Below are 13,131 nucleotides of genomic sequence, written 5' to 3'. Positions count from 1 at the left end.
TCCTGTCCGCCAAGGCCTTCCCATGGTCCTTTCTGGCTCTCCTAATTTCATTCTTAGGCTCCTTCCTGATAGCCTTATAATCTCCTAGGTTCCTAACATTACCTAGTTTTTTGAACCTTTCATAAGCTCTTCTTTTATTCTTGACTAGATTTACAACAGCCTTTATATGCCACGGTTCCTGTACCCTACCATCCTTCCCTTTCTCATTTGTACGTATCTACACAGAACTCCACGCAAATATCCCCTGAACATTTGCCACAGTTCTTCCGTATATTTCCCTGAGAACATCTGTTTCCAATTTATGCTTCCATTTTCCTGCTCGATAGCTTCATATTTCCCTTTACTCCAAATAAACATAGAACATAGAACATAGAATAGTACAGCACAGTACAGGCCCTTCAGCCGACAATGTTGTGCCGACCCTTAAACCCTGCCTCCCATATAACCCCCCACCTTAAATTCCTCCATATACCGGTCTAGTAGTGTCTTAAATTTCACTAGTGTATCTGCCTCCATCACTGACTCAGACAATGTATTCCATGCACCAACCACTCTCTGAGTAAAAAATCTCCCTCTAATATCCCCTTTGAACTTCCCACCCCTTACCTTAAAGCCATGTCCCCTTGTATTGAGCAGTGGTGCCCTGGGGAAGAGGTGCTGGCTGTCCACTCTATCTATTCCTCTTAACATCTTGTATACCTCTATCATGTCTCCTCTCATCCTTGTTCCTTCCAAAGAGTAAAGCCCTAGCTCCCTTAATCTCTGATCATAATCCATACTCTCTAAACCAGGCAGCATCCTGGTAAATCTCCTCTGTACCCTTTCCAATGCTTCCACATCTTTCTTATCGTGAGGCGACCAGAACTGGACACAGTACTCCAAGTGTGGCCTAACCAGAGTTTTATAGAGCTGCATCATTACCTCGCGACTCTTAAATTCTATCCCTCGACTTATGAAAGCTAACACCCCATAAGCTTTCTTAACTACCCTATCTACCTGTGAGGCAACTTTCAGGGATCTGTGGACATATAGCCCCATATCCCTCTGCTCCTCCACACTACCAAGTATCCTACCATTTACTTTGTACTCTGCCTTGGAGTTTGTCCTTCCAAAGTGTACCACCTCACACTCCTCCGGGTTGAACTCCATCTGCCACTTCTCAGCCCACTTCTGCAACCTACCAATGTCTCTCTGCAATCTTCGACAATCGTTGACACTATCCACAACACCACCAACCTTTGTGTCGTCTGCAAACTTGCCAACCCACCCTTCTACCCCCACATCCAGGTCGTTAATAAAAATCACGAAAAGTAGAGGTCCCAGAACGGATCCTTGTGGGACACCACTGGTCAAATCCCTCCAATCCGAACGTACTCCCTCCACACTACCCCTGCCTTCTGAAAGCAAGCCAATTCTGAATCCACCTGGCCAAACTTCCCTGGATCCCATGCCTTCTGACTTTCTGAATAAGTCTACCGTGTGGAACCTTGTCAAATGCCTTACTAAAATCCATATAGATCACATCCACTGCACTACCCCCATCTATATGCCTGGTCACCTCCTCAAGGAACTCTATCAGGCTTGTTAGACATGATCTGCCCTTCACAAAGCCATGCTGACTGACCCTGATCAGACCATGATTCTCTAAATGCCCAGAGATCCTATCTCTAAGAATCTTTTCCAACAGCTTTCCCACCACAGACATAAGGCTCACTGGTCTATAATTACCCAGACTAACCCAGCTACCTTTTTTGAACAAGGGGACAACATTCGCCTCCCTCCAATCCTCCGGTACCATTCCCGTAGACAACGAGGACATAAAGATCCTAGCCAGAGGCTCAGCAATCTCTTCCCTTGCCTCGTGGAGCAGCCTGGCGAATATTCCGTCAGGCCCCGGGAACTTAGCCGTCCTAATGTATTTTAATAACTCCATCACCTCCTCTCCCTTAATATCAACATTTTCCTAACTTGTCTGTTCCTATCCCTCTCCAATGCTAGTAAAGGAGATAGAATTGTGATCATCATCTCCAAAATGCTCTCCCACTGAGAGACCCGACACTTGACCAAGTTCATTTCCCAATACCAGATTAAGAACAGCCTCTCCTCTTGTAGGCTTATCTCCATATTGTGTCAAGAAACCTTCCTGAACACACCTAACAAACTCCACCCCATCTAAACTCATCACTCTAGAGAGATGCCAATCAATATTTGGGAAATTAAAATCACCCACCACAACAACCCTGTTATTATTACTCCTTTCCAGAATCTGTCGCCCTATCTGCTCCTTGATGTCCCTGTTACTATTGGGTGGCTTATAAAAAAACACCCAGTAGAGTTATTGACCCCTTCCTATTCCTTGTTGGTGGAGGTGATATTACATATCATGATCATGTTATTTTCCCATCTCCATCATTTTTTTTCTTGCATCATCTTGTCATCTTCTCCCTTTTCTTTATCACACACATGCTTGCATGCACAAGGTAGGGATGTTTGGACAGACTATTATCCAATTTTCTATTTTTCTGTTTCTCAGTTAACTAATTACAATTAACGGTAGTTTGAAGATGATATCTTGGATCTTACAAGTCTGCTGAGACTAAATTGATCATTGGTGTCAAAAATTATTAAGCTATCAAATAGTAAAATTCTGAGAGTTCACAGTCTAAAATATGGCACAGGGCCATTCTCTGTATCCAACGTCTCTGAAATCACTTAGTTTTACTTTATGATAAATCATCTCATGAACATATTAACTTACAAACATATTGAAGAACGTTCTCTACATTAAATTATTAATCAGTAATGGAATGCAGAGATCACCAAGCCCAACAATATCTTTGCTCATTGCTAATTATATTTAGTAAATGGCATTGCATCACTTTCTTGGGCAGCTGCAATCTTTGATTATAACACCCTCCCACTATGTGCTCAATAGCGGGGAGGGTAAAGCACTCTGCACTATTGAGCACATTTACATGAAATGCTGTTGCAGGAAAGCAGCATCCATCATCAAGAATCCCTGCCCTCCAGGTTGTGCTCTCTTCTCACTGCAGCCATCAGGAAGAAGGCATATGCGACTCAGGACTTACACCACCAGGTTCAGGAACAGCTATTACCTCTCAACCATCATGCTTTTAAACCAGATGAGATAACTTCACTTGCCACAACACTGAACTGTTCCCACAACCTATCGACTCACTTTCAAGGTCTCTTCATCTTATGTTCTTGATATTTATTGCTTAGTTATTTATTTATTTGTGTTCTTTTTTCCCCTTTTTATATTTGCACAGTTTGTTGTCTTTTGAACATTGGGTTGTTCGTCAGTCTTGCTATGAGCAGCTTTTCATTGATTCTATTCTGTATCTTTGTATTTTCTGTGAATGTCTGCAAAAAAAAATAATCTCCGGGTTGTATATGGTGACATATATGTACTGTGATAATAAATTTACTTCGAACTTGAACTTCTTGAACTTTGTTATTTAGTAGAATTCCTCAACTTTGATCCACCACCAATGAAGAAGTGCAATAGATTTAGATGGAAATCTGCAGATACTGCCATTGTCAAGTGTACATATACCACTCTTGTAGAAGTTGTAAGTTTAATAAAAGTGCCTTCACAAGTTGCTCTCATGGATAGCACAATCCGCCGTCATTGCAGTGGATGACCTAATAAGACCATAACACATAGCAGCAGAATTAGGCCATTCAGCCCTTCAAATCTGCTCCGCTATTCCATCATGGCTGATTCCAGATCCCACTTAACCCTGTACACCTGCTTTCTTGCCATATCCTTTGATGTCCTGACTGATCAGGAAACAATCAACTTCCATCTTAAACATACCAACGGACTTGGCCTCCACCTCAGTCTGTGGCAGAGAATTCCACAGATTGACTACTTTCTGGCTAAATAAATCAATTTTGAGGCTGTGCCCTCTAGTTCTGGATACCACCACAGTGGGAATCATCCTCTCCACATCCACTCTATCTAGTTCTTTCAACATTCGGTAGCTTTTGGCGGGATCGTCACACATTCTTCTAAATTCCAGTGAGTACAGGTCCAACCTGCCAAACGCTCCTCATATCTTAACCCCTTCATTCCCATTATCATCCTTCTGAACCTTCTCTGGACTCTTTCCAATGCCAACACATCCTTTCTGAGATATGGGGCCCAAAACTGTTGACAATACTCCAAAAGCGGCCTGACTAGTGCTCAGCATTATCTTCTTGCTTTTATATTCTATTCCCCTTGAAATAAATGCCAACCTAGAATTTACCTCACGCTGGAGGAACTCAGCAGGTCGGGCAGCATCCGTGGAAAAGATTGGTCGATGTTTCAGGCCAGAACCCTTCGTCAGGACTGTAGAGGGAAGGGGCAGAGGCCCTATAAAGAAGGTGGGGGAGGGTGGGAAGGAGAAGGCTGGTAGGTTCCAGGTGAAAAACCGGTAAGGGGAAAGATAAAGGGGTGGGGGAGGGAAGCAGGGAGGTGATAGGCAGGAAAGGTGAAGAAGGAATAGGGGAAAACACAACGGGTAGTAGAAGGAGGCGGAACCATGAGGGAGGTGATAGGCAGCTGGGGGAGGGGGGAGAATGACATAGGGATAGAGGAAGGGAGGGGGAGGGAATTACCGGAACTTGGAGAATTCTATGTTCATACCAAGGGGCTGGAGACTACCTAGACAGTATATGAGGTGTTGCTCCTCCAACCTGAGTTTAGCCTCATCATGGCAGTAGAGGAGGCCATGTATGGACATATCTGAATGGGAAAGGGAAGCAGAGTTGAAGTGGGTGGCTACTGGGAGATCCTGTCTGTTGTGGCAGATGGAGCGGAGGTGCTTGACGAAGCGGTCCCCCAATCTGCGTCGGGTTTCACCGATGTAGAGGAGGCCGCACCAGGAGCACCAGATGCAATAGATGACCCCAACAGACTCACAAGTGAAGTGTTGCCTCACCTGGAAGGACTGTTTGGCGCCCTGAATGGTGGCAAGAGAGGAGGTGTAGGGACAGGTGTAGCACTTGCACTTACAGGGATAAGTGCTGGGTGGGAGATCCGTGGCGAGGGACGTGTGGACCAGGAAGTCGCGGAGGGACCGATCCCTGCGGAAAGCAGACAGGGGTGGAGAGGGAAAGATGTGCTTAGTGGTGGGGTCCTGTTGAAGGTGGCGGAAGTTGCAGAGGATAATGTGCTGGATCCGGAGGCTGGTGCTTGTAAATTACAAGCAATTTACAGTGGCCAAATAACCTAGTCTACCAGTTAGTTAGTTAATTTATCATTGTATATTGGCCTGTTATTCGGCTAGTGTTAAATAGGTGGGTTGCTGCAAATGTGGCTTGTCGGAGCAGAAGGGCATGTTCCACACTGTATTTCTGAATAAAATAAAATGGACACATAAAGGTGTTCAAATGTGGGAGGAAACCCCAACGGTCAGTTGAGAACATGCAAATTCAGTACAGACAGCATTAGAAGCCAGCATTGAATCTGGATTACTGGAAGTGTGCATAGTGGCTCTATGGACCGTACAATTGTATCATCTTCCAATAACCTCAAGTAGGTTGTGAAAACATTTTCAACTTCACATAGTCAAAGTCATAGACATACTTTATTGATCCCAGGGGAAATTGGTTTTCGTTACAGTTGCACCATAAATAATAAATAGTAATAGAACCTTAAATAGTTAAATAGTAATATGTAAATTATGCCAGTAAATTATGAAAAAAATCCAGGACCAGCCTATTGGCTCAGGATGTCTGACACTCCAAGGGAGGAGTTGTAAAGTTTGATGGCCACAGGCAGGAATGACTTCCTATGATGCTCTGTGTTGCATCTCGGTGGAATGAGTCTCTGGCTGAATGTACTCCTGTGCCCAACCAGTACATTATGTAGTGGATGGGAAACATTGTCCAAGATGGCATGCAATTTGGACAGCATCCTCTTTTCAGACACCACCGTGAGAGAGTCCAGTTCCATCCCCACAACATCACTGGCCTTACGGACGAGTTTGTTGATTCTGTTGGTGTCTGCTACTCTCAGCCTGCTGCCCCAGCACAAAACAGCAAACATGATAGCACTGGCCACCACAGACTCGTAGAACATCTCAGCATCGTCCGGCAAATGTTAAGGGACCTCAGTCTCCTCAGGAAATAGAGACGGCTCTGACCCTTCTTGTAGACAGCTTCAGTGTTCTTTGACCAGTCCAGTTTACTGTCAATTCGTATCCCCAGGTATTTGTAATCCTCCACCATGTCCACACTGACCCCCTGGATGGAAACAGGGGTCACCGGTAGGTCTACCACCAGCTCCTTAGTCTTTTCCACATTAAGCTGCAGATAATTCTGCTCACACCATGTGACAAAGTTTCCTACCGTGGCCCTGTACTCAGCCTCATCTCCCTTGCTGATGCATCCAACTATGGCAGAGTCATCAGAAAACTTCTGAAGATGACAAGACTCTGTGCAGTAGTTGAAGTCCGAGGTGTAAATGGTGAAGAGAAAGGGAGACAAGACAGTCCCCTGTGGAGCCCCAGTGCTGCTGATCACTCATACAGATATTACTAGGATTCCTTATTGCTTTAATCAATTAAAACACTGACTTTATGCACCCTCAACTCACCTTGGTCATTTAACCATTTTGACAATAGATAGTTGCAATGAGGTTGTAAACCTACTAATACTGAAAAAATAACTAAACTAAGTTAGTATTTGTTGGGGAGTGTATGTACTTTGGTACTATTGTTGACGATGCCATGCATCTGATAATGATAATTAGAGCACAATTTATGGACAATAATTGATTGCGTTAAAGTGCTCAAGAAAACTTCACATCTTCCTACATAAATGCAAGTGTGAAGCACATGAGGCCATAAGCTACAGAAGAATTAGGCCATTTGGCCCATTGAGTCTCCTCCACCATTCCAACATAGCTGACTTATTATCCCTCTCAACCCCATTCTCCTGCCTTCTCCCTGTAACCTTAATCAAGAATCTACCAACCTCTGCTTTAAATATACCCAATGACTTGCCCTCAACAGCCATCTGTGGCAACAAATTCCACAGATTCACCACTCTCTGACTAAAAAAAAGTCGTTCTCATCTCTGTTCTAAATGGACATCCTTCCATTCATTTTAGTTTTGAGAGAATGATAATAAAAAAAATACCTAAATAAACTAGCAATTATTACAGAAGTCAAAAGGGGAATTCCACTAGTTCAGTGTCAGTCAGATTTCCCATGTCTTTCATGCCAAACATATTCTATAATTACCATGACATTCCCAGAGGTGCCTCATTAAATAAGAATAAAGTTTTAACTTTGAGAAAATGTTTTTTTTTTGAGTTTTGAACTCCTACTGGGCTTTGCATATTCCGAAGGTAACTATTATTGGGAGAAATGCCTTTATCAGTTTAGGTTGGAACTGATGTTTTTTACTATATGTTGATTATTTAATTTATTTACTTACTGACATACAGTGGAGAATAAGTCCTTCTGGCCCTTTTAGCCATGCAACCCAGTAATCCCTAATTTAACCCTAGTTTAATCACAGGACAACTTACAATGTCCAATTACCTACCAACTGGTACATCTTTGGTCTGTGGGAGGAAACCAGTGCTCCAAAGGAAACCCACGCAGTCACAGGGAGAACATACAAACTCTTTACAGGCAGCGGTGGGAATTCAACCCTGGTCTCCTGCACTGTAAAGCGTTGTGCTGACCATTACACTACCAAGCCATCTGTATTTACGATAAACAAACATTCTTCATGTCTGTCCAACATGACAAAATTATTTTATACTACTGCTATTTCCTGAGGAGACTGAGGAGCTTTAACATCTGCCGGATGATGCTGAGGATGTTCTACGAGTCTGTGGTGGCCAGTGCTATCATGTTTGCTGTTGTGTGCTGGGGCAGCAGGCTGAGGGTAGCAGACACCAACAGAATCAACAAACTCATTCGTAAGGCCAGTGATGTTGTGGGGATGGAACTGGACTCTCTCACGGTGGTGTCTGAAAAGAGGATGCTGTCTAAGTTGCATAGCATCTTGGACAATGTCTCCCATCCACTACATAATGTACTGGGTGGGCACAGGAGTACATTCAGCCAGAGATTCATTCCACCGAGATGCAACACTGAGTGTCATAGGAAGTCATTCCTGCCTGTGGCCATCAAACTTCACAACTCCTCTCTTGGAAGGTCATACACCCTGAGCCAGTAGGCTGGTCCTGGACTTATTTCCTGGCATAACTTACATATTACTATTTAATTATTTATGGTTTGTTACTATTTAATTATTTATGGTGCAACTGTAATGAAAACCAATTTCCCTCGGGATCAATAAAGTATGACTATGACTATGACTATGACTATGAGTATGCGCAAAGTTATTCAGAAGCTAAATTCTATTCTATTTCTTTATTTTCCTGTAAATGCCTGCAATAAAATGAATCTCGTGATAATCTGTGGTGACATATATGTACTGCACTTGATAATAAATTTACTTTGATGCTTTGATTTGAAATTTAGCCTCACCAACATCTTTAATAACTACACCAGAACATCCAAATTCTTGTACTCAATGCCCTGATTTATGAAGGTCCATGAGCCAAAATCTCTTTTTATAATATATTCTAGCCGTGACGCTACTTTAAACTAATTATGGATTATGAACCTGTATTCTCGGGTTCTTTGGTTCTACAGCATACCTCAGTGATTATCACTTACTGTGCCAATCCTACCCTGGTCTTCCTCCCAAAGTGCTACACTTCACACTCATCAACATCAAATTTCATCTGCTATTTTTCAGCCCATTTTTTTCTAGCTTGCCCAGATTACTTTGCAAGCTCTGTTAGCCTTCTTCACTATCCACATTGGCCCATTGGCCCTTGCCTTGGTGTCATCCACAGAGGAGATTTACCAGGATGCTGCCTGGTTTAGAGAGTTCGTCCCATTCCAATCAGGGAGGAGGCTACTTGGCATCCACACCAGGACCACCAGACTCACAGACTGTTATATTCCCCAAGTAGTAAGGCTGATCAACCCCTACACCCACTAACTCCAACATTATTATTATTTCCTGTTAGTCACCTATGCACTGCCTAGTGTCAACTTTATGGGCATGCAATCAATCTATGTACAAATGTATATAAGCTATATTATGTATTTATATTTATTGTGGTTTTATTATTGTGTTCTTTATTTTTTGTGCTGCATTATATTTGGAGTAATAATTATTTGTCAAGATTCCAAGATTCAAGATTGTTTAGTGCCATATTGGCATTAATTAATTCCAGACATAACTACCTACTACCACTATCTAGCTTCTCCTGCTAAGCCAACATTTAATCCGATTGACTACTTCACCCTGAATGCCAAGCTACTTAACCTTCTGGACTAGCCTCCCACATAGGTCTTTGTCAAAGGCCTCGCTAAAGTCCATGTAGACAACTTCCATTACACTTCATTCAACTTTCCTCAATAAACTCTATAAGATTGATTCGACATGATCTGTCATGTTGACTATCCCTACTTATGTATACTGGCCCTTCAATACCTTTCAATAATTTACCCACCACTGATTTAAGAGTCACTGGCATATAATTCCCTGTTTTATTCTTAGAATCTTTATTAAACAAAATAATAACATTAGCTATTCTCCAGTCCTCCAGCATCTCACCTGTGGTTGATCGTTTTAAATATCCCTGCCAGGGCTTTTGCAATTTCTGCACTAGACCTCCTCAAGATTTGAGGGAACACCTTGTCATGTCCTGGGGATTTATACACTCTAATTCACCTCAACACATCAAGTAACACCTCTTCCATAGTTCATATATGGTCCATGACCTCACTATTCTTTTCCCTATGGACTCTGTGTCTGTCTCTTGAGTAAATTCAGATGGAAAAAATTATTTAAGATCTACCCCCGTCTCCCCATCTCTTTTGGCTCCATGTATAGACTACCACGCTGATCTTTAAGAGGACTAATTTTGTCTCCTGCTATTCTTTTGCTCTTAATATGCCTATCGAAGCCCTGAAGATTCTCTTCCACCTTGTCGGTGAGAGAAATTTAATATCCTCTTTTAGCCCCCCTGAATTTCTTTCTCAAGTGTTCTCTTGCACTTCTTATACTCTCCAAGCGCCTCATTGATTCTAATTGCATATACCTGAAAGGTGCCTCCTTCTTTTTCTTCACCAGGGCCCCAATATCCCTGATAATCAAGGCTCCCTAAACCTGTTAATCTTGAAAATTAGAACATGAATAATTTTTCCAGGTCCTTCAATGTAGACATTGTGGTGAGGTCAATATTTGTATATTAATTGTGTCTCCCTGAATTGTGTCTTGAAGCAATGGTTTATTAGGCCATTTCAGAGAGGAATTGAAGTGTCAACTACATTGGTTGGACAGGAATCACAATTAGGCCCAATGACAGTTTCCATTCCTAAAGATTAACAATTTGAGTTCAAAGTTTAAAGTAAACTTATTATCTAAGTACCATATACAACCCTGAGATTTATCTTTTTGTGGAAGGTTCAGCTTTTTTATTCTGGATTTATTTAGTTAATTGAGTTTAATTGTCCCTGTTGGATTTGAATTTCTATCACTGGATCAAGAAACTTTCAGACATTGGGCCAGTGACTTAATCCTTATGTTTTCATATTTCCCATACAGTCAATGATACTTTATCTTTATTTTTATTTACCGATATAGCGCAGCGTAGACCCGTCCAGCCACGACACATCAGCAGCCCACTACAAACCCAATTATCCGAATCTAATCACAGGACAATTTACAATGACTAATTAACCTACCCAATACATCCTTGGAATGTGGACGAACACCGAAGAAGCCAGGGGAAACCTACATATTCCACAGGCAACGCCAGAATTGAACATCAAATCGACAATGCCTGAGCTGTAATAACGTTGCACTGATGCCACCCTGATGCCTGATGCAACCTTACCCTTACAAGGGGAAGGTTTATTTTACCCTTACTTGAAACAGTTTTGATTACAGATTTAGCTGTAGTTCAAATCTTGTCAATAAAAATACTTACTTCATGGAAGCCAGTGGCAACCGTTCGTCGGACGAGAGTTTCAGGATCATGACAAAGGGTTGAAAAGGTGGGATAAAGTTCAGTGTAGAAACATTTAGGATCTACAAAAAGTATCATAGCCTGTGGGGGAGAAAAGAAAAATTTAAATATCAACAAATGTAACTTAAATGATGTATTATTTTGGATATTACACATAAATCCATATTGAAGTCCATGACAGAAGGAAGGTTTTACACTCACCAATTCAGGAATTCAAAAATAAATGAGGAGAATGAGGCCATAATTTAAAAATTTTAAATTCCATTGATATCACTTAATAACCTCGATCAACTCTCCCTGCAACACTTTCCAGCCTAACAGCAACACTCAAATCTCAAAAAATAACCCGATTGGTTTGACTCAGGCTTTTTGTTCATCTCCCACTTGAGTCAAATTGTAAGACAATAAGAATTCCTATTTACCTTCCATCTCCTTGGAAACCATCCTTACAGCCTATTCTAATCCTACTTGTTTGATTTATCTTTCATTCTTCTCTAAAATAAATGAGATGGAATAGAGTCATAGAGCACTACAATACAGAAACAAGCCCATCTAATCCACGTTGAACTATTAATCTGCCTAGTTCCATCGACCTGCACTCAGACCACGGCCCTCCACACCTCTCTCATCCATGTAACTATCCAAATTTCTCTTAAATGTTGAAATTGAACACATATCCATCACTTGTGCTGGCAGCTTGTTTTGCAATCTCACCACCTTCTGAGTGAAGAAGATGCCCCTCATGTTCCCTGTAAACATTTCACCTTTCACCTTTAACCAATGACCTCTATAACATAGAACATAGAAATTTACAACACATTACAAGCCCTTCGGCCCACACTATTGTGCTGACCATGTAACCTACTTAAGACAAGAAGACAAAGGAGCAGAATTAGGCCATTTGGCCCATCGAGTCTGCTCCGCCATTCCATCATGGTTGATCCTTTTATCCCCTACTCAGCCCCACTCTCCAGCCTTCTCCCCATAACCTTTGGTCAATCAAAAACCTATCAATCTCCACCTTAAGTACACCCAACGACCTGGCCTCCACAGATGCCTATGGTAACAAATTCCACAAATTCACCATCTCTGGCCAAAGAAATTTCTCCGCATCTCTGCTTTAAATAGACGCCCCTCTATCCTGAGGCTGTGGGAAACATCCTTTCCACATTTACTCTGCCTAGACCGTTCAACATTCAAAAGGTTTCAATGAGATCGCCCCCATCATCCTTCTAAATTCCAGTGAGCACAGGCCCAACTTTACTGGAAATATCCTGCTTGCATTTACCTATACCCGTCATAATTTTTACAGCTTTATCAAATCTCCCCTCAATCTTCTACACTTTAGGGCAGGGGTTTCCAAACTTTTTTATGTTATGGACCAAGGTCTTTTCCCTGGTGAATATTGAAGGAAAGTGTTCATTAAGTACCTCTGCTACCTCCTACGACTCCATGCACACATTTCCACTATCGTACCTGATTGGTCCTATTCTCACATGGCTCATCCTCTTGCTCTTCACATACTTGTAGAATGGCTTGGGGTTTTCCTTAATCCTGCTCACCGAGGCCTTCTCATGGCCCCTTCTGGCTCTCCTAATTTCATTCTTAAACTCCTTCCTAGCAACCTTGTAATCTTCTAAAGATTTAACAGTATCTAGTTTCTTGAACCTTTTGTAAGCTTTTCTTTTCTTCTTAACTAGATTTTCTACATACTTTGTACACCATGGTTCTTTAATTCTACCATCCTTTCCCTGCCTGATTGGAAATACCTCTGCAGAACTCCATGCAAGTGTTCCCTGAACATTTGCCACATTTCTGCCGTACATTTCCCTGAGAATAATCTGCTCCCAATTTATGCTCCCAAGTTCCTGCCTAATAGCATCATATTTTCCCCCACCCCAATTAAATGTTTTCCCAAATTATCTGCTCCTATCCCTCTCCAGCGCTACGGTGAAAGGGAATGCTCTCCTACCGAGAGATCTGACACCTAACCAGGTTCATTCTCAATACCAGATCAAGTACAGCCTCTCCTGTAGTTGGCTATCTATTTA

At 42.0% G+C, this 13,131-nt stretch overlaps 1 protein-coding gene across 3 annotated transcripts in view; it reads right to left on the bottom strand.

The window, feature by feature from the left end:
* ppp4r4 (protein phosphatase 4, regulatory subunit 4) overlaps nucleotides 1-13,131 on the bottom strand; it is a 287,977-nt gene that overhangs the window by 76,584 nt on the left and 198,262 nt on the right. For all 3 annotated transcript variants that reach the window (XM_063043403.1, XM_063043393.1, XM_063043412.1), the window contains exon 11: nucleotides 11,042-11,161. In XM_063043403.1, coding sequence (XP_062899473.1) covers nucleotides 11,042-11,161 — 120 coding nt within the window. The remainder of the gene's footprint in view (nucleotides 1-11,041; nucleotides 11,162-13,131) is intronic.

The sequence above is a fragment of the Mobula hypostoma genome, chromosome 1 (genome assembly GCF_963921235.1).
Source record: "Mobula hypostoma chromosome 1, sMobHyp1.1, whole genome shotgun sequence".
NCBI classification, from domain to species: domain Eukaryota; kingdom Metazoa; phylum Chordata; class Chondrichthyes; order Myliobatiformes; family Myliobatidae; genus Mobula; species Mobula hypostoma.
This window is presented reverse-complemented; position numbering and strand designations above follow the sequence as displayed.